We start from the raw sequence: 26,301 nt of genomic DNA, 5'->3' as shown, positions 1-26,301 counted from the left end.
TGAATGGCTGGGAGCTGTTTGCAGATACCTGCTGCAATTCTGGCTGGGAGGATGGCCACAATGACAGATACACCCCTCGGCACATCAGCCAGGGACCCTCTCTCAACTGCTCTTCTGCCATGTCCTGCAAGCTTCCATTTTCTTGTCCCCTGTTCATGCACTAGTTTGGATGCAGCTTTTGAGATCAATTTTGAGCCCTTTATCCAATTTAATTTTCCTCACCTCATGCAGAGAAAGGCAGAATTTATCCCAGCATCGTTCACGGATATAAAATACTTGAATCATATTTTCTAATTATTTCTATTCAGACATGGGAATCCACATCACACAGCCCCTAATGATGTTACACGCAATAAAAGGAAGGACCTTTTACCAAATACTTGACTTTATTGTGTTGTGATTAGAAGCAACAAATAAATGAAAGAAAACGAGGTTTTGGTTAAATAAAAAAGTAATGGCTGTTCTCTCTGTTGAAACTGTTTTAATACAATAAACTGTGGAAAAAGGAATTATATGTGAGAAAACACTTGAAATTACTGTTGGTATAGTTAAACAATTAGCATTTGCTTGAAAGATATTTACAGTTGAGACAATACTATTCTTCAGAAGCAGCGCTGACATCACATCCTTTGAGGCTGACTTGAGATGAATTTAAGAAGCATGTTTCTTTGCACTCCAATTCTGTAATTTGTAATTGTGCCTCTGATGAAAGTTTTTAGGTACAGCAGGATTTATCTTGGCCCAGCTTATGACCACATGATAGATCAAATTCCTCACCACCATTATGGATAAGCATCAAAACTGGGAAGAAGCAAAATAAGTAGATAATTAATTAGCTTGGCTTTCTGTAGACACACACCCCAAACTCTTTTGTTTGTTGCACAAACTAGGGTTAAGCACAGCTTCCACATGCTTTAGACTCCATCAGCTTTTAATTTTTCATTGGGTTCTATGAAATATAACAGATGGAGTAGTCTTGTTTACTTGGAAATTTCAAAGATGGGGCACAGAAGCTTCATATATCCTCAAAAGAAAGCATTCATTAAGTGGAACCAGCTATACTTCAACAGAAAAATGGCCAATGGCCTTAAAGGAAATTAAAATGAGCCATAACAATTGGAATTCATGCAAGAGCATAAAGGGCCTTCCTAAGATAAATAATACACGCATTAAAAAGCATTGTACAGGAAAGAACATGATAGTGGAGATTATCTCTCACAAGTGAAAACAAAATTTGAAAATAAACATAAGAAGTTTGAGTGAGCATCAAAACTCTGATGCCATGCCTACAAAGGCTTTCGGGGACCTTTGGGTTAGTTCCTTTTGTCTCCAGGGCTGAGCGGAGAATCCAACTCAAAAATTCATGCAAGGGAAAGTGGGCTTCAACACTCCGTCAGGCAGAGATTTCAGAGATATTGAGCCTGAAAGCTGAATCTGGTTTGAATTTGAGCTGACATTAAATATATTACTTCTGTAGTGGACATCATTATTTGGGGGGGAGGGGTGGGGAGGGGAACTACCAAGAATTGGGGAAGATTTCTGTGGATAGAATCTTATAGATTAAAACCAGAAAGAAGTGTGATAAGGCACTGTTAAAAAAGATGCTCTTCAAACGCTTCAGGAAAGGTCTGGTAATTCAGTTATGCAAAGCATTGGAGTAGGTAATAGAGCAGCATCTCTGACCTTACAATCAATATAATAGTGTAAAAGCCCAAATAACTTGTGGAAAATGGTGTCTGGAAGCCATAGAATTGTATCATAGAATCATAGAAGTGAGTTGGAAGGGACTCATAAGGATCAGTGAGTCCAAATTTTGGTTCTGCACTGAACCACCCAAAAATCAGACTGAGAACCACCAAAAAATGACTGAGAGTGTTGTCCAGATGTTTCTTGAACTCTGACAGCCATGACCACTTCCCTGAGGTGCCCGTTCCACTGTCCAACCACCCTGTCAGTAAAGAACCTTTTCCTGATATCCAACCTGGACCTCCCCTGTCACAGCATTCCCTCGGGTTCACCAGAGAGGGGAGATAGAAAACTGGCGTTAAAAGGGGTCTGGCTGAGACTTAACAAAGCAAAGAAAGAAAGGGAGTGATAGAGGGATGTCTTCAGTGGCATCTGAATTCTTCTTGTCCTCTTGTTCCATAGCTCATCTTCTGCATTCCTGACCTTCCTTCATCTGTCTGTGAGTTTTCCAGCAAGTCTGCTCCAAGGGAAGCTGGGAGGGTGAAAGCAAGGAAGGCAGGGAAAGGGCATGGTTCCATAGGACTCCAGCAGTGTGAGCAGAGCAACTCTGATCATGGCAGCCATGCTTAATCAACAGATGTGTTAGCCAGACAAATCCAAAGTTATAAATTCAACAGTCCTTATTTTCCAGCAAAATATTACTTTTGTTTGTTTGTTTTTATTATTTGTTTGTCTGTAATTATTATCAAGTTCTCCCTTGAACAAGGCTCTAGTGACAGAAGAATTGGCTAAATATCTGGAACAGTGTTTTCATTAAATGCCCCTAAAGTTGACTGGGTTTGAAACCTGACATTGATTGTCTGATGGAAGCTGAGCCAGTTCAGGTTTGAATGCAACAAAAATAGATCACAGAATCACAGAATGGCGAGGGTTGAAGGGGACCTCAAGGATCATGAATCTTCACCCCCTTTGCCACATGCAGGGCCAGATGTTCTGATGTTGTTTTGGGGAATGTAGTTCCTGGTTTTTGAGATATAGAAGACTAGGAAGAAAAACAAAATAGCCCAGTCATTCCATACCCTGGCAGTGAAGTTGCAGACAGCGTGTCCTTTTTCACTCCATAGTCAGTGTCCATAGGTTTTAATAAATGTCTGTACAGAATAAGGCCTTTTCTGAATCAGAACAAAAGCTGCAAACAATTTTATAACAGGGAAGCACATCATCATTGTCCTAGGTTCTTACATTAGCAAATTTGATAGGTTGGTTTGTATTGATAATCCTGCAAAAGACTTCCCCTACATTAGAGATAACAGAAAAAGCTGTCTCTGAGTGTCTGACTAAAAAAAATCTTCGCTGATGGATCAGAACCAACGTGAAAGCTTTTGAAACTGCCCTCCACTACCCCCAGCTGGAAGATTATCCATGTGTGTTGGAAAAGCTCTAACTCACTAGGGCTTGAGTCTTTGAGGGCTTAGGCAAAGCTCATTTGAGGTCAAAGGACATGTTTATATTGACTTGATGAGTTTTGGATCAGACGTCTTTGCTCTATACACATGTGACATTTAGCTCCCTAATTGTGCACACATAAAAAGAGGGAATGTTAAAGCTGTCGAGTTTCCTTGCCCTGTGATTGTCCTCTGTGACGCTTGCTACTCTGTTCCAGAAGGCTTCTGCTACCTTCTCACTCCGGGCTGTTTTGATGACTTGATAAGGAGAAGCTCTTGCCATCAAACAGAGCTCATCCAAATACACAACTTTCTTTGATGCATCCCAGGTCTCAAACTGAATTTCTTCAAAAGCAATAAACAGAAAAAAAGAGAAAACAATTATCAACTTTGTGTGTCAACATCTGAGCTTCTAAAACAAAGCTTTCTTTCATGTCTTCCAAGTATTCAAGGCTAGAGGTAGGCTTTTGACCCGATTCTCCAGAGAAAATCCTTTAGAAAATAACTTCCTCTTTGATTGCTTGTCAGGGTTTTATTTCATGCCAGTCTTACCACACTAATATTATAAAAAACACAATTTCAGGAAATCGCCTGGAAGCCACAGAGAGGATACTAATACCTCCAAATAAGCAAGCTGCAGATCAGTTGAGGAACACAGAATTAGCTGAAAATATCAGCATCAGCAGACATGCTAGCTATATGTCATGAAGATGGCTTCCTCACGTGGGTGGGTATGATGCACCCTTTGTTCGTGTTGCCTGATATCAAATTTATCCCCACCAAGGACAGTGAAGGCTTACGTGCTCATGGATGGAAGTAAATATTTTACAACAATCGTTTTCTCATCTTGTCATATTATTTTATTTTACTCCTGGAAATGACATATTTCATCCAGCGAATTCCCAGGTAGTAAGGTGCAATGGAAATGTTTCATGACTGAAAAATATTTCATCCTGCTTACTGTATTTTATTTTTGCACTTCCTCAAGATGTGACTCAATTCTGAAGAAAGATGAGCACATTTATGCCATCACACTGAAAACCTAGCCTGCATGTGGTTGAACAGATGTTTTTTTCATTGATATCTTTAATGCTTTCTATTATTTACCTGAATGAAAGTGTTTGTAGAGGGCTGACATAAAACCTGCAGCCATCCCACCTGGTTGTGTTTCTCAAAGCACTTTTTCATCCAGGCGTAAGAGGGCTGGGCCATTCAGAAAGATTCTGGGAGGTTTGCCTGTTCCTCAGGTGATGGCATTCATACATGGGGGATTATATGAGTCATGCTGTTACACAGAATCTCAGAGTCACTACATGGCTGAGGTTCACTGGGACTTCTGGGTCCATCTGGTCCAACCCATGCTCCAGCAGGGACACCCAGAGCAGGGTACCCATCATGCAGCCACAAATGACATCTCCAAGGAGACCCCACAGCATCTCTGACCATCGTGTAGCAATGCTTCATTACCTGCACAGCGCATAAGAAGTGCTTCCTGGTGTTCATTCCTCTCTGCTGCATCACATACCCTCTCTAAATGCACTTGGAGATGAATTCTCCTCAAGCCAGTCATTGCTGTTTCCAGTTCATTACTTTCCTTTTATCATTTGATATCTCTGTAGCCTTGTTTTGTTTTGTAGTGTTTTATTTCTTCAAAACTACTCTGACTAACTTATAGGGGATTTTTTTCCTCCATATATTCATAGAGCTTAAGGCCAGAAATGGTGAGCATGATTACATGCTGAAATAACAGGGGATTTCACTCTGTGATCCTGGTAGAGATCTCATTCTTTTTGGTGGACCATTGACATGGCTGGGGATCCTGTTTTTTCCTGGCAGTTTCATTAATGTCAAAACCTTCCCTTTGTTCTCCATCTGAATATAAACTCCTACATCTTCTAGCAGCTGGTTCCATCATGTCTTTGTCCATTATGGTAAAGGAAGAGATGTTTCCCATTGCAGAGTTGCAGTAGGCATTGATGAAGCCTCCTCTTCCCCTTTTTAGTGTTGGTGGAAGTGAAAGACAAAATATTTTAGAGATTGGAGCCAAAAACTGCAGCAGTTTGAGGAAGCCTCTGAAGAAGCCCTCTGAGGAAAAGATCTCTAAGCTATGGACTGAATTGTACTGAATTGTTTGTGCAATGCAGTTTTGAGGATACGATAGCCAAATTAGTGTCATACTGTTAAGTGTCATACCATGTCTGCAAGGAAAACCTGACAAAAGTAAACAAACAAAGGAAATAGAAGGTGTTAATCACTATTCTTTTTTTTTTTTCTTTGCAGAAGAAATACTGGCAAAAATCTAAGCAATAAAACTCCATGTTTGTTCCATTATTCCCTGGGAACAAATGCTTTCTTGCAAACTTGCATGTCATCCATGCAAGTCATACTTACTTTTATTGCAGAGTGTCCGTTTTCAGACACAAGGTATTAAATCCTAAGATTGAGCACAGCTAATTAGCATAGATAATCAAGCTAGTTCCAGTGATGAGTCTGTTTGGAAAGATGACTCTTTTTTGATGTAGCAAAGCTAAAAACATTTGGTAGCAGAAGAAAGTAAATTACAGAAAGCCTTGTGAGTGGAAGAAAACTTTAATTCAGTTACTTGACAAAGCAACTCTAAAGGTGTTCACTTCAAATCTCAATGTCTTTATCTCCAGATTGTTTAAAGAGTAATTTGATACAGAAAATTTGATGAAAATTAAGCATCTTAAGTTCAAGCTAAATCCTTGAAATACTTGGTCTTACCTTAGTTGGCTTACATTGTCTTGCTCTTTGGGGTTTGATGCACGAGTTTTTAACAGAACTCAAGTTAGAACTGCATGTTGATGTTGAAATGGAAGTAACAGCAATAACAAGTAAACCTCTGCAAATGCCCGTGAAGGAATTTCATCCCTTTCTGCCTGAGTTTGTGAAGTCTGGGCAATAACTTGTTTCCAGAATGCCCTTGTGTTCTTTGGAGGCACTTTGGAACTCTCCTTATGCTTTTTCTCTCGCACACATGCAGTCAGTGCTGAGGTTCTCTGCTTGCAGTGATGCTTTTGAACTAGGCAGTTCTTTCCACTCTAGGTTCTTTAATGCCTTTGAAATATCATTTTGAAAACTTGCATTTGGTCTGTTTGGCACAATATCATTGTAGTCCCTTAAAATCATCAGCCTCACGTTCTTGAGAGTGCTTGAAAGTTGTTTCCCTCAAATAAAACGTATAGATTGTATGTATCAACGTCTTCGGGCTTTGTAGTCTATCTATACTTTACAGATAAAGCACTTTGAAAGTTTGTATTATTAATATAGCAGAGCTGCTTGATGTACAAAAGTAGCCTTTCCACGTGTAGCTTCTTCTATTAAATACTTCTGTAGACTTCTTGTAACTTAAAGTTTTAATTAACACGTTTCGTAGGCCTGCCAAATAATTAACTCAGTAATATATTCAAGCAATTTCTTAGTTATTAATTAAATAAAATATTGATTAATTGCAGCTGCATTTTTTTCCTGTCATAAAAGCAGTTCAAAACAGCATCAGGAACAACAGCCGGCAAGGTTTAAAGCTGGATAAATTATTTTCTGTTATCAGAATTTTGTTTCAGCATCTGAACGCAAATAAATGGGTAGGTCAGAAAAACTTCTCTGCAGCTTCTCAAATGTAAGGTTTTTTTCACATCAAACTCTTCCTTGATATGTTTGCAAAATATATCAGTGTTTAATATGACCATTTGTAATGAGACATCTCCAGAGGAAAAAGCCTGTGGTTTAAAATTGCATTATTGTGCAGAAATGATGTCTGATTTTATGGATGAGCTTATGGCTTGAAATAACTGAGGTTGTTGCATGCTCAGTGTACTCAATTAAAGAGTTAATTTATTTGTTAGCCTCTCGTAGGATGATGTTTTGAAGGGGAGAGAGGCAAAAATGGAAGAGTTGCTGTGATTGCAGCATCCTCTGAGGAAAGAGCTTTGTTTGTCTGTACTGAAACAGAGTTTTAGCTTCTTTGCTTCCTAATTTGAAGTTTACAGTTACAAATCTTGCAGTGAATATTTTCAATGTGACCAGAAAATCCTTACTACGTTTAGAGTAGTGGGAAGTTCGAGGGCATGTCTGACAGAACACGGAGTACAGCCAGTTTTCAGGAACTTTTCCTATTTTACTGCCTACTCCTATTTCACTTGTTCAGTGGTTGTTCTAATTCTCCCCAAATTGCTGTATTGGAATCTAATTCCCTCATATTGCTGTGCTTTGAGAGTCTTTATGTTGATGAACAAAATTAGACTTTTTAGCAAGTAATTACTTAAATTACCTTAATTATATAATAATGTAAGGTCAGCAACAAAATTATATATACTCTAGCTAAATCATTATAATGCTGATGACATTAAGTGCCAAGCACTAACTTCCATCCTGTCTCTCCCGTAGCTAAGGTTTTGTGTAATCCCACTGCAGTTTACTGAGTATAATTTTGTTTCAGGTGTTTATCATAGTGGAGATGGCCAAAAAGGTATTTGAGATAATTAGTTAAGTGATTTTGTAATTGCTAAAACATCTGTCGGAATTAATTCCAGCAAAGTAGCCATTTTATCAAAATAAAAATATTCTCACAGTACCTTTGGCAGAATAGCTCCCTCGAAGACATTGAAATGGCACCAGCGAGGAATCTGGGGCATTGAATTAGTCTTCAGTTGCACACTGCATAAACTATCTGCCCTTCTGTCATTTCAGCTTAGGAGGACATTGTAAAGCTCAGTGCAATAAGTCTTCAGCTTCTTAAAATAAGACTCTTTCAGCTTCTTCGGCACTGTAGTTGTTCTGAAGAGCCTGAATGGCCCCTGTGCTCACAGGGCATTTCCTTTGTGTCTTCCCTGACCTCAGATGTGCCTGCACTACGGGATTTTCACTTGTTAGGGCTCTAATGAGAACCCACAGACGTGTTTGTTTCAAGATTTTATTTTATTTTTTATGACTTCAGACAGCTTTAAGCCTACCCATCAGGTTTCCATAGCCCACCAATAAAGCTGAACTTCTACAAACAGAGATATTATTTAAAGTTTTTCTAGAATTTAACAGCAGTTAACATTTTGGAAATTTCCCATGATGCTGCAGTTGAGCATCTGTGGTAGAAAAAACACCCACCTGGTCACTAAATGCTCCCCATCGTGGTGGGACTCCTGCAGTAAATGAATGCTGCTCAATGCAGATACCCAAAGAGTGGGCACAGCCAGGGTGCATGCCACCCAGAAATGCTCAGTTCTAGATGTGGGGATCTGAATAATGTTTACATAAACGTCTGAAGGGAGGTGGGAGGCAAATGGATGAGGGAGGCCAGGCTCTTCTCGGTGGTGCGTAGCAATGGGACAAGGAGCTATGGCCTAACACTTGAACATAGGAAGTTCCCTACTAACATGCAGAAGATCTTCTGTACTGTAAGGCTGCTGGAGCACTGGAACAGGTTGCCCAGGGAGGTTGCAGAGTCTCTTGCAGAGACATTCAAGACCCATCTGGATGCCTACCTGTGCGATCTTCTGTAAGGTACCTGCTTTAGAGCCATTGGACGCAGGGATCTCTTGAGGTCCCTTCCAACCCTTACAGTTCTTTGTGACTTTGTGTGACAAGTTGGGGCATTCAGTGGGCAATGTTAATTAAAGGTAGGGAAGAAGTAGAGTTCAGAACACGCTTAAAAGTGTACAAAAAGTCTTCAAAATAACGAAAGCTATGATGGAGGGAACAGAGCAGCAGGATAGGAGAAAGTGAATCAGTAGTTTGTATTTACAGTCATAGAATTACAGAATCATTAGGTTGGAAAAGACCACTAAAATTATCCAGTCCAACTACCTGTCCGTCACCACCATATCACTAACCATGTCCATCAGTGCCACAATTACAATCTAAAGTCATTGCTATCTAAAACAGTTCATGTCCCTCCCTAGTTCAGAGCTGGTGTTAGCTATCTCTGTAATCAACTTTTAGGCCAAACTGTGTTCTGGTGACTTCAAAGGTAGCTTAAACTTATTTGTGAACTTGTGCTGTATCTGAAGTTTGCTCATCTCCATAAGAAAAGAAACAAGATAAGCTCCAGGTCATATTATGATGAAGTTCATGCAGTCAGGTTGGCTGTGGAAGGATGATGAGCTCAAGGAAATCTCAGCACTTGCAAGCAGAGCCCAGCAAAGCAGGCCACATTAAGCCCCGTGTTCCTGCCTGCTCCCTGCTCCAAGATGCTTCCCACTGAGCCAAGGTGCTCAGAGTCCACATGGCATGGAGTGTTCCCAAAGTGGTTTAATCCAGGAATTGGTCGCTTAGCATTGTTTTCAAACAAATTATAACAGCAAACAGACATCCACACACACGTCCAAGTCCCTCTGCTCTCATTTTCACAGCTGGACTACAGAGGTGGGATGAAAAGAGCAGAGGGATGTCAGGGCAGCTGGATGTGTGTGTGCAGTGAGCAAGACCTGCTGTAAGGCAGTCCACTGGGAGGATGGAGGGAAATATATTTGATGAAAGGAGTGGAAGGCATTCAAAGAAATATCTCAGGTTATTTCTGCGTAAGTGCTCGATGTTTTCTCTCTCTTCCTACATCACAGGCATCACCACTGAGCAAGACACCCATGTTCCTGGATAGCTTTCTTTAAGGGGGGGGAAAAAAAGATAATACACAAAAAGACATTGGAAATAAGGACTTTTCTTTCCTCTTTCAAAGAACGTTAGGATTTTTTTTTTTCTTGATACATGTGGCTGTTCTTATTTCAAAGTCACTTTGAAATTTTTGGGTGCTTGTGATGGATGAAAAGTTCCTTGGAAATGAAAAGAAGTTTTACGTTTTTAAAAAACTGAAAGAATTGCTGGATGGCACTGCAGCCACAAGTTTGTTTCCCAGCATTGTCATTGGTATAAATTTTACAACAGAGGAGCTTCTTTCGTGGCAAATTTTGTGTTTTCTAACATAACAAGACCTATTTAGAAGTTTATACATCTGTGACTGAACTTTCATCTGGAGCAATGTCTGTCAAAATACTAACATTAACATCTGAAAAATTGCAGCTTTCATTTGTGAAAAATCTTGGCATTTAGCTGCAGGTAAAACATGCCGTTAAACCTCTTACATCATTGTTGGCAATAGACAATCAACATCACTTTCCTTTCTGTAAGTACTGAAAGTTACTGTTTGGTGTTAAGAAAAAAAAGACAAAAGAATTTTAGGAACAGTGAGAGTGCAGCAATTTACTGTTTTTGGCTTTTCCTCTGCTTCTTTATGTTTCTAAAGATGCAGCAGTTGGCAAATACAATACAGGAAGCTCAAATGTTGTGTTAAATGAAAGTCAGAAACTGATAGGAAATGGATGCTTTGATAGTTGCAAATTTGTCACTGAGCAAGAAGGAATATCTGCTGTAAAGAAGCATAGTTTGATCAAGGTTCATTTTTGTGTATAAATACAGATGTGTGTAAGTACAGCAGCAAACAGAATTATGTCTCTTTTTGAAAGAGCTTTCAATGGAATTGTGGAACGAGTATCTAAAATTCATGAAAGATCTGATAGTTCACCTAAAATGCAACCCATCCATGAAATTCACAGCCAGAAATGACCCGGTTTTGAGAGGTGGTTATGCATTTTTTCCTGCTCAGATTTCTCCTAACCCATTGGGATCTTTGTAGCTGTCAAGACCAGTGACCAAGTGTCTTCACCTATTTACCTCCTTCTCAAGCAACTTTGCTAGTTGCAAAGACTGGGGGATTAAAGTACTACCCACGATGGAAGAAGGGTGACGTAGAAGTCAATTAGCCACCTGGGCATACACAAGTCCATGAGATCATGGATTTGTATGAGCTCTTGAGCCAACTTTACTGTGAAACAGTTCTCTTATCACCTAATGGTAGACGTCTATGAGAAGGTTGTGAAGTAAATCTTCCTAGAAACCCCATCTGAGCATATAACAGAAAAGAAGATGTCTGAGAACAATCAACATGGAGTTACCAAGAGCAAAGTGTGCCATGCTCACTGTTTTCTATGATGAGATGCTGCTTCTGTAGATGAGAAAGCAGTGGAAGTCATTCCCTTGGATTGCAGTAAGGTTTGTGAGCATGTCCTGCACTATCCTTGCATGCGAATAGGAGTTGTACTTCCAAATTCAAGTATATTCTGCATACTTGTACCAAGAGTGTGTGGAAAATGGATTGGGCAACCAGTCTTGAAGGGCTGTGATCATGGCATAAAGCCCTACCTGTGACTGGTTCTTAGGAGCATTTTTTAGATGTCATGGTTGCAGTAGAGATCTTGAGGACAAATTGAATGTTACCCAACAAGTGCACTCCTAAAGCAATGGAAGCAAGCTGCATACTGACTGTATTCATTAGCAGGATTGCAGCCAACAGATCCAGGGAAGTGATGCTTTCTTTCTGCTCAGAGATCAGTGCTCAGAATAGTTCAGTGCACAAAATGCACGGACTAAGGCTGGTGAAGGACTGCTAAATTATTCAGGTGGGTAGAGCATATGGCATATGAGGACAGGCTCAAGGAGCTGGGTTTGGCTCAGACTTGCTCAGGGAAAGCTCTTACTGTTGTGTACAGCTACCTATTGGGAGGGTACAGAACAGACAAGAGGCTCTTCTCAGAGGGGCACAGCAGAAAGACAAGACGTATCAGACACAAGTGATAACAAAGGATGCTGACCAAGCGTAGACAGGATGAACAAAGTTCCAGGACAGGCTGTTAAATACCATTTCCATAGGGCAAAGTAGATGCTTAGCACCTCCTGTTTGCAAATGAGCTCTGAAATTTTCAGTTAGCGTTTCTCTCCGCTGTGCATTGAATCTGTCATGGAAGAAGGTGGCCTAAGCATGATGATATTCAGCTAACTGAAGCTCAGTAGCAGAAACTGAAGGAGAGGAATCTTTCCTTCTTTGCTCTGGAATACAAAGTTAACTTCTAGTTCTTGCAGCTGCTTTTGCTCCTGGCCCTCATGTAGGGCAATTAGCGTATCAATTCCTAACCTGGTACCTGAAATCTGAGGGTCAGATCTGTACTTGATAAGGCTGCTGCTTTTCAGCAGCTTTGTACTAGGGATCAGTCTGACCTGAGCTATGCTCTGCTCCTGTCTAGCAACAGAGCTCGAAATTTCTCAAATTGTTTAGAAGTGTAACTACTGCAAAAGCATTACAGTGATTGCAGTGTATCTTGATTTGCTGAAGGCCAAATCTAACCTGGCTAAGCAATGGTTTAATCACAAAGCCAATTTTAAATGCTCTTTATTACAGGTGCCTGCATTCACTGACCAGTTTCTATTCTCTTTCAAGCTGTGACTTTCTATTTGCCCCAGAATCCTGCTGGAGAGTAGAAAGATGTAGCAAAGATTTTAAGGGACTAACAGAGAGCTCCTGGAGACAGAGATCGAAAAGTGCTTTCATAATTATTCTGCAGCCGAGCCTGAGTGACGTCAGTGTGATTCATGCAAGGTCATTACAATTTGTCTTTGTATCTGAGTTGAAAGTGGGAACAGGATGCTGAAAAAAAATGTTGCTATATGTCTGATTTGGATATAAAGTGCAAATGGAGTAATAAATAAATGCTTAGATGCCATCTCAAGGAGTCGAGGTGAAGCAGATTTGAAGGCATATTTAGTAAAAGCTAATGTGTCTGTAGGACGTTCTCATGTTGCTTGGTACAGCTTATGTGTCAGCCTACGTACAGTGATAATCGTGACTGTGGCAGTGCTGCACAGTACTTAAGGAACAAAACATGCAATGCTGAGTGCAGTTGAAACAAGGAAACATTCCCTGATGGAAAATTTTGTTAATCCCTCTTCATAGAGGACTAATGAGGATTGCCTCCTATTTCTAAACTCAGATATTTTGCAAAGTGATTTCGGTTTGCCTGCTCCCTCTCAATAGTTCTTTCTCATGCCATCTCCAGCTCCTCTTGAATTGTCGTATTGCTTTTTGTGCGATAAATGACATTCCAGTATGTATTTGAAATGACCAAGATTGGTATTAAAAATTAAATAAAATATTACCTCTTTTTTTCTTTTGGTAAATTGCTCCAATAGTAGCAAATTAACAGTAAATTGATAGAGAAAGGTAAGCACAAATCCTTTAAATCATAGTGAAGTTTTTGGCATTCAAGCTAGAAGTGTCTCAATTTAACACATCATTGGTTTGTATTATTAGAAATTTCATTGGTTTGTGGAGCGTATGATGGTTATGCTCTAAAATTGAAAGTACATAGACTCAGGACTTCTACAGTAGGCTGAGCTCTTACACGGTTACTGATCAGTGTGCAGCAACTGCCATGGCTTGTTAATAAGCACAGGCAAACCACCATTAAAACCCTACTTGCCACTGTATGGAAGGATTTTTAACTGTACTTATTTTCTTGTTTATAGTTCTATATCAATCATGAAATGGGAACTGAGAGACCAGCAAATGTCATTTGCCACTTTTCAAGTGGCATGAATTTATCATCTGCATTGCATTTCATCACGTTCATCTGCTTCCTTCCAGAAAGGAGCAGAGGATTAAAGTAGAACGTGTGTCTTGAATCAGTAAAAGAAGCCCCGCTGCAAATGGTAACGTAAATTAAACAAGCAGAATGGTTCCAGTTAATACTTACTCAGTGTGGTCCAACTTCTTTTACTGTTTTGAACTGTATTGCCCGTAAATGATCCTGGAACTCCCCCAAAATAAGGGAGAAAAATTTTGGTTAAATAGAAAAATATTTTTAGAACCCTAATAAACTTTAAGAGGGTCTTTATTTCCTAACCGTTATGACTGCCTTTTCCATGTGATATTCGACAGGAACGTAACAAATGTTTATTATACCTATAAAGTCCTGGCATGGTATTTATTCTTTGTCATATGCAGCCTATGCTTAAATGTGCCTTCTGCCACGATTATGAAGCTGGCTTTATTCAGGTGGTGGTTTTCCTGCCTGTGGGGAGGGAGCCTGGGTGAGCTATAGGACAGCATCTGATAATGAGCAGTTCTCCACTCCTGTATACTGCTAGGAGGTCATTACTTGCTACATAAGATATGGTCTTTACCTATTCCCTCAATGGATGGGACTCATCTGTTGTCAGCCTTTTGCTCTTAAAGCCTAATATTCTTCATAAATTCCTTGTTGCTTGCTAAATAAAAAATCTGAAGTTGTTTGTGCTAACATAGCAAAAGCAGCTGATGTTTGCGAAGCACAGGTGCTTCTCCAGCATGTCCCCGTGGTGCTTAAGCACAAGATAAAGGCTGCACAGCCTGTGTACATGCTCGATGGCTGGATAGCTTGTGGAAACATTATTTAATGCTCTTGGGCTCACACACGTGGTCCTGCAGCATGATAGGACGTAGACATGGTGCGTCACCAAGCAGGGTAAGGAAACCATTGTGTTGGGTAATGATGGGCATTAGTCATGAGATAGAAGAGAGTTTGCAAAGTGCTTGGGAAACAGAAGAGCAAAGATGTCAGATCTTCTTTCTCCTATCTGGGAGCTCCCAGGTAAGAGTTTCTGGGAGAACGTACGAAGTCGGATCCTCCCTCCAGATTACAAATTACATACGCACATTTCATTTATTCCACATGCTAAAATGCCTTTACAGCTGAGGATGTTCAAACTCAGCCCCAGTGTGGGCAAGTTGTTCAGTCAGAGGTGTAAATCTGACACTGTCATACAGATATTTTTGGTTGATGAAACAACCCTCTAACGTTTGGTCAATGTGGCTCCTTTAACGCAAAGAATGTCTGGGCCACCTACAGCTTGTGTTGAGAAAACTCCCTGCACAGCCCTCCTATCTCTTCCATTTTCTTAATGGAGCCAAAACTAGGATCTGAATGAGTTGTACTTTAAGGCAATTGCTTTTCTGCTTTTAATTAGTACTGCTTGAATACTATCAGCTGAATAATGTATTTGATGAATAATGCCGTTGTCCATCAAATAAATTATTCGATTAATCTTTCTTTTTTTTTTTTTTTTTTTGCATTACCTAGACACTTCTATAACTGGTTGCAAATATCCACTGAATAATCTATTAGAATGATGCATTACTTTTCAAATATACTATACAACAAATAATTTTATCTAGTATTCAGCTAAGTTTTCTCTTAATTAAAATTTATATGTATAAAATGACTGTGCCTGAAGTATCACAAAGAATTTAGGTAGCAGCAGACATGAGGTGGATAGAAGTGTTTCTGTTATTATGAATGGTTTATGTCTTTTAATTCCTGCAGCACTTAAAGAGTATTCTGAGGATGCCAAGGGCTTTGAAAAATATTTTTTTCCTCTTTCTTTTTTTAAAAGTTACTTTTAAAATGTTCTGCATATGAATGACATACATTTTACCAGTGACATGCAACCACCTTTGGAAGAGGAGTGGTTTGCAGCCAGTTCATTGCACATGGCTGGGAACGAAGAATGGGTGCAGGAGAAAAAACCAGGTTACCTGCAGATAGATTCACGTGGCAGCATCCCCAGCACACACAGAGCAGCTCTCCCTCTTAGCAGATGGCTCAGAGAGCCTATCTTAAAAGGGCTGATGCCTTTATAGGATCCTAATTAGTGCACAGGAGGGGGTCTCAGGTTCCGGATCTAACATGGACATCAATAACCTGCACAAACAACTCAGAAACTAGGAAAAAGTTAACGCAATGTTAGGAAGGCTCTAAGATGGCCAGCAGTAATACAGGATAATGGCTACTGGCTTTCCCATTTAGATGTCACACCAACGTGTTTGGGTACATGTGTGTTGAAAGAAAGGGAAGCTGAGCTACTAAACTCTCCTTGCAACTTTCAAAGTTGAATCGGATGGAGCTATAAAGAGGACCTGTGTGACCAACGGCCCTTCCAGTCCCCATTCCAAATGGACAGCGATCCTGGCCGTGTCCCTCTACACTGCATTTACAACTTACACCTTCCTAGACTATTTCACTTGTCATAGTTGTGTTTTGAAGGGTTCTCTTTTGTTTCTGATTACTCCCAACAGGATGAGGGCTGTTGTCAGTTGGGCACTAAAATTCACTTACACAAAAAAAAGAACAAAAAGCTAGCCTAGTTTTGGTTTAGGCAGGGAAGCAAGTCCTTGACATTCACAATTACTTTCCTCTTTAGCTATCAGTTACTACAATTAAAGAATAACATAGAGGTTAGGACAATCTCCAGCCAAGTAGGAAATAAAGCAGACACCACTGCCTTTGGGCAGCTGTATGACAGTCAGGAGACCTGGGTAGAGGTCATTCTGGTCATTTTGTCTTATCACAGAATCATAGAATGGCTTGGGTTGGAAGGGACCTCAAGGATCGTCAAGCTCCATCCGCCTGCTGTGGGCAGGGCTGCCAGCTTCCACATCTAATACTAGACTAACCAAAATCAAGTGGGTTTTGATGTCAATTTACATGATCAAGAAGAATTTTAAAAGGTAATAAAGAAAAAAAAATCCCACCGTGTTCGTCTATTCAGAAATTTATGTCTTGGATTTTATGGCTAACCCTTGGGAATGGTTTTCCAACAGCTCAGCTCTTTCTTTGAGTGTCTGTCTCAAAATGATGTCAGCTCTTGATCTACCCAACCTGGCTATATCTTTTTATTAAAGTCACAATTCGGATGGCGGATTTAATTTGATGCAAACTAAATTGTGTTGGGGTGACAAGATCTGACTGTGTTATGCAGACTAGTGCATTATGACATTCCTCTCACACTAACTAAAGCTTTGTTGCAACATATTAATGTAGAAAGGGTTATTTGTTTGGCTAGTGATAAAGGCTGTTCATTTGCTGCTTAGAACTAGTAATAAGATTGACTTCTACGCAACCTTGGGGAGAAAGTTACTTTATTTATATATTTTTGAAGAGTTAAAAATTAAAAATGCATCTTGTGTATGTTCAGAGGAGATGAGAGCGAAGGAGAGTACATACAAATTCCATCAAATGCAATTAGCATAATCAGAGACTGGATGAGAGCCACAAATGATTGCACAAGGGGAAAAAAGTAGTTCCTAGGATCTTGATATATTGCCTGAAGCTGAGCAGGACACAAAGCACTAGAAACTATTTTTACCCAAGGGCAATTTTTGTTGATACTGCCCTTGCAAGCAGCTCTTATTTTATTATTGTTATGAATTCTTTTTCTGCCCTAAATTTGTATACTGAATTATCCATGAGGATAAATGTCAGAGTGGATTAAGATTAAATTAGGAACTAGATACTCCAAAACAACAACAAAAATAATGTCTCTTTCCTACGCTCTCCCTTTTTAATTTATTTTTATTATTTTTTTCCCTTTTAAATGCACCAGGATGCAGCTCCATAGAACATATTTTCTTTTGAATCTCTCTACATTAAATTTCCTGCACAGATAATTTAACTTCCAGTATTTCGTCTTCTTAGGTTTAGGTCATCATTCTCTTCACAGACTTCCTGAATTTCTTTCTTCTGCTTGTAATATAGCTGGATGATGTTCTTTGTCATTTTTTTGCCTTCCCTTTTTCACTCCGGTTCTGCTGCAGTGCACATGGGGGCACAGTCAGAGAGTTTACAATGGCTCCTACCTTCCGGAGAGCGAAGAGTAATTTAGCCCACTTGTTATCCAGGCTGCCAGTCTCCAGCTTCTAACAGCTGACGGAGAGCAGTAGGCATGACACCTAAATGAGGTGCCTGTATTACATCGCTTAACGGCTGCCCCTAGATCTTACCAAGTTCGTTAGAATAACCCCACTGATGTTCGGAGGGAAAAGCTGAGCATTTAAAAATTCCCCGTGTTGTACACAGAGACTTTGCTTATCTGCAAGGCAGCATCTTTCCTGGCTGCTTATTTCTGCCACAGCTGCTGCTTTTTTTTTTTTTTCTTCTGTCACTTTGCATCTCAGCTCTTATTTTCCCATCTTACGCTCACCTTCTTTCCACTCCCCCTGACATATGTAAATGCTCCAGAATACATTCATGCACTCACGCTTTATTACTCTTCCTTATATGCCTACTTTTCTGTTTGGTCGGTTTGTTGGTTTTTTGTGGTTGTTTTTTTTTTTTTTTCCTGTTTTCTTTGGTAATCGTTTCACATTTCAATATAAAATCTGCTTCACGCTTTGTGATTAAAAACGCAGTTGTTTGAACATATTCCAAATGGTCCCTTTGGGAGGTGGAGAGGAGGCAGGGAGTGCCATCAGGGTGGCTCACAAAGCTATACCTATAGGAGGGATTCTAACAGTTCCTACGCCTGAGAAGCTTCCAGCAGTTGCTCCCTCTTCAGAACTGAGGTAAAAATATCCAACTGCTGTTAAAAAAAAAAAAAAGAGAGAGAGAAAGAAAAAGCAAACAGTGCTTTCTCTCACTTTGCATTCACAGATCTCTCCCCAAATACCGTGAGCCAGGGTTTCCAACAGGCAGGAGCCAGTTGGGCACTGCTGGGAGGGTTCTGAAAAGTGAGCCTGCAAGCACGTACAGCTGGAAAGAGGAGTTCCTGACCACTGGGGAAACTTCTGTTTTCTGAAGTGTGAGAAAGACTTGGGGAGGTTTTTAAAGTATTTTAGTGATACCGTTTTCCCCCTGTGGTACTCTTGCAGTTGGGCTAATGCTACTGAGGCCCATGGGCTTACAGCTCAAGGTAGGGCTCCGTGCTGGGCAAGTGACAGCTTTTCCAGACATGGAAATGTCACAAGTTTAAAACCTCCCATTTTATGCCCTGTTCTGCTGTAAACAGGAGTTTTATTCCACCGAGGAAGGCAGACTTTTAGTTTGCTGTTGGAGTTTGCTCTCACAGCTAGATCAGAAAGGGCTTGAACTCCCTCAAGCTGTGTATTGAAAAGCTGTAGACATTCACGTTTTAGAGATATTTCACTTTTATTAGTGGAATAAAAAAAAATACAAACTGCCTTACCTAGCTCAACCTTTAGTAAATAATTTAAATGTGCAGATTTGCTCATGAAAGAGAAGGAAATTAAAAGCTGCCTCAGGATGACTTGTTCCAGGGCCAAATAAGTCTCGTTTTAAATAACACCCACAATACCTTACCCTCCCCTGCTCTACGAATCGTAGAGCTTTTTGGGTAGGAACTGCTCCATAAAATATCTACAGGGAAGGCTGCATCCACTTGTGCTGCACGGTGTGGGACTGGACGTGAGGGCCCCCGTGTCTCCTCCGAGCAGCACATTAGGCAGGCAGAAATGCAATTACTGGAGTTGAAATTGGGCCAAGACAATGGAACTGACAATATATTCTTGGAAAATGTGCTCTTTGATCGTAAATATCCATGAAGCAACCTTGCCAACGTTATTGATTTTGGCAGTGGATTATCACTGACAGCCAGGATCTGCTGCCCTCTTGCTTTAAGCAGTGCCCTAATAGGTTTTTAGACAAACAGCCACGACAGTATGTACAGAACAAGTCTCCAGGGTATGTTCATCACATCACAGGTTCCCTGACTGTGTTGGACTCGCTGTGCAATAAGATTGTACTGGCATTTAGTGCTGAGATGGAGAATGCTACGTGTTTGGGATGCACCAGACCTGCAGAGTGGGTTCACGTGCACTGTGTGATGCCCTGATCAGCCCCACATTGATCACAAGCTTTGACTGACAAAGCATAAGCAAAGCTTGACCTTCATGATAACTTTTTTCCCCTCGAAGTTTACACCTGGGAGAAAGGTGTTGACAGTAGCAAATTTAAGACCCTGGCTTTCAATAGCCAGACACATTGGGTAATCATGCTCATAAGCTGATGGTACTTTTATTTTCAAATGAAGTGGAGTACACCTGTGAGGAGGGTGTTGGTTATAAAATAACGACAGAAAAACTGAGGAAGTGCAAAATAACACCTGCATATCATCCTGATGATCTTTGTGTGCTAAATGCCTAATGCATGGAGACTGTGCCCTAATCCTCAGCTGACAATTCTGAGTCCTACTATAATACAAATAATAACCAGATATTTAGGATAGATTAGAATTTACTTTTGGATCCATTAGCATTTCTGTTAAATCTGACAAACGATTTAGAAAATCTGTATGAATACAAAGTGCCTGCTCATCATATTTTGTGACAGCTGGGTGAATACTTGACATCTTTGTGCTCTTAAAAGAACATATGCAAAGACTCAATTTAATTTGTAGGGTTGAGGGAATTTATTTGCCTAATTTTGAGCCCACTAGCACATGATGGATTTGAAAGTTCAGTTCTAACAGGAGTATAATTGGGTTCTCATTCTACTTAGGAGGAAGTGTGATAGAAAGGGTGAGGAGAGAGATAGAGACATGGGGAAAATTAAGCAAGAAAATGAAACTGGGAATACTCATGAAAAAAGATGCAATGAGACTGAAAGAAAAAAAAAAGCAAGGCAGCACATGAGAAAAAATCAGCACATACAAATGAGGGAGTTTTTTAAGGGAACAGAAGGAGAGGAAGGGGGCAAGAAAAAATGATGCATCCTTAACGTGGGATGTCTTTTGGTTAGGAGGAGAGGATGCTTTAAAATATACTCACCATGTTAGTTGACAATGGAAGATAAAAGATTAAGTTGTGGGAAGGAAAGGAGGAGGAATATTTCTCTGAATACTTTTTCAAGCTCACAAAGAAAGGGAGCTGGTCAGATGGTTTGGAGTTTAGGTGGTGCTGTGTGGAGCCAGGAGCTGGATTCAGTGTTCCTTGTGGGTCCCTTCCATGTTGGGATATGAAAGGCTGGAAGAAACGCCATGACTTTGTTTAGCCCATAGAGTACACAGCATGGTGGCTGAGGAGTGAAGGGCATTGCCACGAGTGTGGCAAGTCACATCTCCTCCCACCACAGCGCCCACCAGCACGACTGCTAGCATCCTGAAATGGCTTTACTGAGAGTCCTTACAGGATACCTCTCCACATCCCAACAGTTTATCTTTTAAAGGATTCTCTTAGTGAAAAACAAAAACACAGGCAAGAATTTAATTTGGTTTTAGTCTGACTCCCAGCATTTACGGTTTCCTGTTTGCTTCCTAATAAGCTGGCTCCTGATGTCCCCAGCCTTTCTCTTGCCTGATTTTGGACACAAAGTCCCTCTGCAGCTGTCTGCTAATGGGTCCAGCTGGACCAGGGTGATCTGAAGGCATTTTCAGGTCTGTGTGCAGTGCTCTGTGACCTTGTTGGCTGATTCAGGCTTTGGTTCTTAGCAAATGGAAGTACTTTTTTTGAGATACTTGCATTTACTTTTACTTGTCAGGTAAGAACTACATTTCCAGCTGCATCATTGGCAATCCTCATTACTGCTCCTTGCTGAACAGAAGCTTTTTCGTCTTTGTGCTTTACTAACATTGAAGAATTCAATGGGTTTTTCTCTCTTCTTTATTGTACCCTGATATTTTGTCACCTTTTGATCCCAGTGTCATGCACAGACTGCAGACTCCTCCAGTCTGCTGGCTCAGTGAGTGTGTATATGGGTGAATTCTTTCTCTAGAGAACATCTACTGTTTCAGAGACCGAGATACCATGATGTTGTAAATAATAATAATAATAATAATAATAATAATAATAACATGAATAATAATAATTACCGCAATACCTTTGCGATGTTTAGGAAAAACAGCTTTATTTAAACTCTGTTGAGAGCTCTGTGAAGGGTTGGAAATGTCAACCTTACAGCAAATGGCCCACAGTATGGATACGTTTCTGACTTCATACAGCAACTTCTGCTTAATCCAATCACTGGTTAATTTAATCCTGTTTCATTTGATTGGATCCCCTGGAACCAAATCATTTGTATTGTGTTTTCACTGGTATTTCTGATCATTGTCTTTGTTAATTTGATCGGGATTGATTGAGCCAGTCATTGAAAATAAATCACGTAATTAGTCACATGCAGCACTGGAAAAGCAGGTCCTCAGCTAGTTTGCTGGATTTTATCTCTCGTTTTTCTCCTTTGGTACATGGAATTTGGACTCCCTTAAGAAGGAAACTTCTTTTTAGAAGGAAGCATATAAACATATGTATGCATCTATTTATGTAATTGTGTCTCCACTCAAAGGGTCTTAATTTGTGACCCTATCTGAGGCAGTGGTGTTGGGTAGGTGTTGGGTGTAAGGTCCTTTTCAATGAGTCGGTATGAATGAGTTCAGCATGTGATCCACATTTGGATTTGATGCAGACTCACCAGCAAATATAAAACAAAAATAAAAATCAAGGTTCTGTTTTGTTCTAATAAGCTACAGATAGTTTGGTGCACAATCTGTGCTTGCCTGAAGCCCGGACCTGAAGTTAATGTGACGCAGTCTATGGGTAGGAAAGGAGATTTTTATTTGTTGTGGAATGGAAATGGAAAGGAAATTCCTTTTTTTTCTTTCTTTTTTCTTTCTTTTTTTTTTAAATAGGAGCTTTTTGGTCCTGCTTTGGCTCCTCTCTCGTTCTGATTGATGCTTGCAACCAAAGTTGTCCATTTTGATCAGCACTGTTAGGTATTTATAACTTTGGGTTCTAAGTGAAGCTTTGTTATAGCAAATCAAGGCTCTGTCTGACTCCTGGAGGCGGTAGTTGGCACGAAACATCAGCTGAAACTCCCTTTACCTCTCCTGAAAGCAGCAGCGAGTTCAGCAGAGGCCATGCTGCCTCTTAGGGGTATTATCTGCAAAGACCCTGGGCAGGTCTCCCCAGCACATCATCCTGAGGGGTCTCAAGGGCACTGCCTGCCCTGCAGCCATCCCAGCAGAAAGAGCAGCTTCCGCAACAGTGGAGGAGGAGAATTAGGAAGATCAGATTGTGGCTTGCACTTATAGGTGAGGTATCCCTACTGAAGGTCATTTAATTTTAGCTTGCCTGTCCCTTGCACGGCTTACAGAACCAACCTGTGTTATTTAGGGCTCACAATAACCCTTCACTTCCTCCCTGCTACCCTGAAGTTCTGTGAGAAATGGGAGATTATTTTTAGAGGAGGTTTATTATGTGTTAACTTCCTGGGAGGAAAGAGAGTGGGAGTTTCTATGCTTTTACAAATGTAAACTTTTTGGAAGAGACATTATACAGAGGATTTTGAGAAGCATAGGGCCATTGCCCAACCCCACTGCTGGATTTCCTCTTCATATTGAGTCCAATAGCAAAAACAGACACCTAGAAAAAAAAATTCATCTTCAAGGAGAAAATAATACAGGAATGTAAAACTATTAATTGTTAGAGAAAGTTGAAGTAGGACCTAAGCTTATCCATTTATATTTATCGACAAAGGACTGTTTAGCATCACAAGTTGCTATGAGCACAGTGATATTGATGGAGCATCTGATTCACGCCCCAAAAATAAGAGTGAAGTGCCTGGAAAAAATAAGTGGCAGGTCTCTTGTAATGGCAGCCACAGCTATACTATTATCTGTTTTACTTTAAATTGTGTGGCTGTGGACAGCAAAGTATGTCTAATAGCCATTTGCTAGATTTATAGCCTGGTATGTGATGTGTTTGCCATTAATCTTTTAGAAGGATGATGGCTGAGGCAGCTGAAGCATTCATGCTAGTCTACGAATCAGTTCTGCTGAAGGGAAAAAGGAGAACTGGACAGCTTCCTTCTAGTAGCATGGAGATGTGGGAAGTAAATGAGCACAAATGCTTTGAAACAAACCTACAAACCACAAAAATTGAGGAAAATGATGGCTGTGTTTCCAGAAAAGAAACATATGTTAGCGCTCTGTTGTAAATCAAATTATATGACCGCTGCCTAATCTTGCACTGAACTTCTTGTGGTAGTGGAGCTGAGGCTGAATGTATGCAGGGCTGCACCTCGAGGCCTCCTATCCCCAACCAGGACCTGCCAGTCACGTCTGGTCAGAGCAGCTTGCTGGATGTTTAGCTTCCTTGAGGAACCAACTGGGAGATGGATGGGCTTGAGCTGTTTTTGCACAGACTTGTTTGAATCTTAAAATGCATTTTCATCTGTCTGCACAGAACGAAAGATTTTAATAAGAACCATTGAGATATGTGATGTTGGATTAAAAGGAAATGTAGTATATTATGTTAGCGTTTTTACTGTGAAATATATTTTTAACGAGACCCAAGCAATTACAGGAATGGGCAGATTGTAGATGTTATCTTGTGTGTAGGGAAGGGATGGGTTATTCAAGTGTGACCATTCAAGTGTATATCGTCTTTGAGAGATGCAGCTCTCTAATCCCCTTTGTCACTTCTTTATTTTAGTGACTGCATCACTTACCTTCATAAGATGCTTTTAATCGAACGTTTGAGTAGAATTTGAATAAAACCTAATAGATCTGAGATTCCTCCTCCACTCCCTTAAAACATGATGGGAAATTTATTAGTCTTAATGTACATATCCCAGAGCTAATTGTTTTATCTTGTAAATCAGTTTCTCCTCATCTTTCTTGCAGCTTTTACTTTTAGATTTAGAGAATAAATATATTCTCGATTGGAAAGCCTTTGTTGTTTTGTAGCAGAAAAAGGGGGGCAGCTTTATGAATCTAAAAGGATTTTTAGTTCTTTCTAAATTATTTACAAATGCTGTAAAAATGTTAAAGGACAGCGGATTTTAAATTATGCATTAAATTAGCATCTTACTGATGGAAGACTCTCAAAGAAAGTTGAGGTTTTTAAATTGCTATGAGCCAGATTCAGCCACATTTAATAGCTCAATTGATGTTGATGAACTTATGGCAGCGATAAATTTGGACCTATAAGCTTATTTTTCTTTTTGCTGGGAAAGGTAAGCATGCTGTTCCTACAGTACTGACTGTCCTTTTGTTTGAGAGACAACTGAGTGTACTTTGATCCTTTTTTTAGAAAAAGAATTCTCTGTTCTCCCTTAAAGAAGGCTTCCTGAGACCTGGATCAGATTATGGAAACCAAAGTGAGCACGCAGAAGTGCTTGTTAGAAAGTGAAATTTATGTGCAAACTAAATGTGCCCTTGATGATAGCCTTATTGATCAAGCCAAGTTAATAAATCAGTAATATCGTGCAGCACTGTTCAACAGTCACAGGCTTATCTGGGTTTTCTTTTTTTGTTTTGTTTTGTTTTTTCTTAATGTGCCTGCTGTGTAGGCAGAGAACATGCACTTTCCTGCCAAGGAGTGTGTACTACAATTGAAGCACTGAATTCACAGGACTTGAATGTAAAATGTCAGCATCCAATGCAGCAAAAGGGGACTTGTATAGAAGTATCTTAATGAAGGGATTGGAGCCCAAAGTGACATCGCTTTTGTTTTTTTTTTTTAATATTCCTTTTTTTATTCCTAATGCTTTAGGCCCCGATCCAGAAAGAAACTGAGAGTCCTGTTTAGATAACAGAATGAAATGCATGGGAAATTTGGGACAAAAACACCACAAGGAGTGTGACTTCTGACCCTATCAATGGCCAGCATTTGCATGCAAGATAAATGTTTAGTTTTCAAGCGATCTGCCATTAGGTCATTCTCAAGTAGCTTTGCTAGCACACAAGGGTTACATCCTTTGTACGCCCTTGGGATTCTGGTCTGACAAGCACTTATTCCATTATTACCCATGTTTCCTTTTGCCCTCTGACAAAAAGCACTTATGATGAACTGGATTTATCTGCCTCTGCCATAGGATCCCTGCAGGACCTTGCGTTGCGTAGTGCATGTTCTCTGTAGTACGTGCTGCTGAATTGTTCCTGATGTCACGCATTTTTTCTCCGTTGTGAGATGCTTTTACGTTTGTAGTTTCGCACTGATTTGGGGTTGATCTGCATGCCGACCGTGTTAGCAGAGGAGGTTCAGCTCAGGCTAAAGTGGGGCTTCTGTGCTCGAACCCAGTGTCGTGCGCTGATGTCCTTGGTGTCCTGGAGCAGCAAGTGTCGCAGCCGGGACCTCGGTTCCATACCTCAGCTCCGGTCTCTGATGTTCTCGCTGAGAAACGAAGGCAGCTGGGTGAGTACCTGACCTTCTGCTGGTGAGATTTGCCAAGACAGAATGCCAACTGCCATTTATGAAGCACTTTTTCTTTAAATTCATTCCCGGCACCTAACTGGTGGGAGAGCGATGGTTGTCCTGGGCACTGCAGCCACCAAAAAGATAGCATTATGGTCAGTTCACAGCTTTCTTCTATCCCATTTTTTCCCTCCTTTTCGATAATCTTATCCATCCTCTTGCCTCCCCAAACCCACGTGCAAGAGGATTACCAAGACAGCAGCAGCAGACCCATACCTGGCATGGAGTTATCTTTCATTGCATTGTTAGAGCTTTGGAATTTGGCCATCAGCCCTATTTAGGAAGGTAACCATAGCATAACATGAATGAAAT

General features: G+C 40.3%; 1 protein-coding gene across 6 annotated transcripts in view; it reads left to right on the top strand.

Annotated features, from left to right (window-relative positions):
* Positions 1-26,301, top strand: part of KLHL29 (kelch like family member 29) — a 398,705-nt gene that overhangs the window by 225,794 nt on the left and 146,610 nt on the right. For 4 of the 6 annotated variants that reach the window (XM_052688213.1, XM_052688195.1, XM_052688177.1 and 1 more), the window contains one exon: positions 25,816-25,929. The exons of the other annotated variants lie outside the window; for them this stretch is intronic. In XM_052688213.1, the coding sequence (XP_052544173.1) occupies positions 25,816-25,929 (114 nt within the window). The remainder of the gene's footprint in view (positions 1-25,815; positions 25,930-26,301) is intronic. 6 annotated transcript variants of the gene reach the window in all.

The sequence above is a fragment of the Tympanuchus pallidicinctus genome, unplaced genomic scaffold (genome assembly GCF_026119805.1).
Source record: "Tympanuchus pallidicinctus isolate F22 unplaced genomic scaffold, pur_lepc_1.0 scaffold1, whole genome shotgun sequence".
NCBI classification, from domain to species: Eukaryota; Metazoa; Chordata; class Aves; order Galliformes; family Phasianidae; genus Tympanuchus; species Tympanuchus pallidicinctus.
The sequence above is the reverse complement of the archived record's forward strand: the minus strand, read 5'-3'. Positions and strand labels throughout refer to the sequence as shown.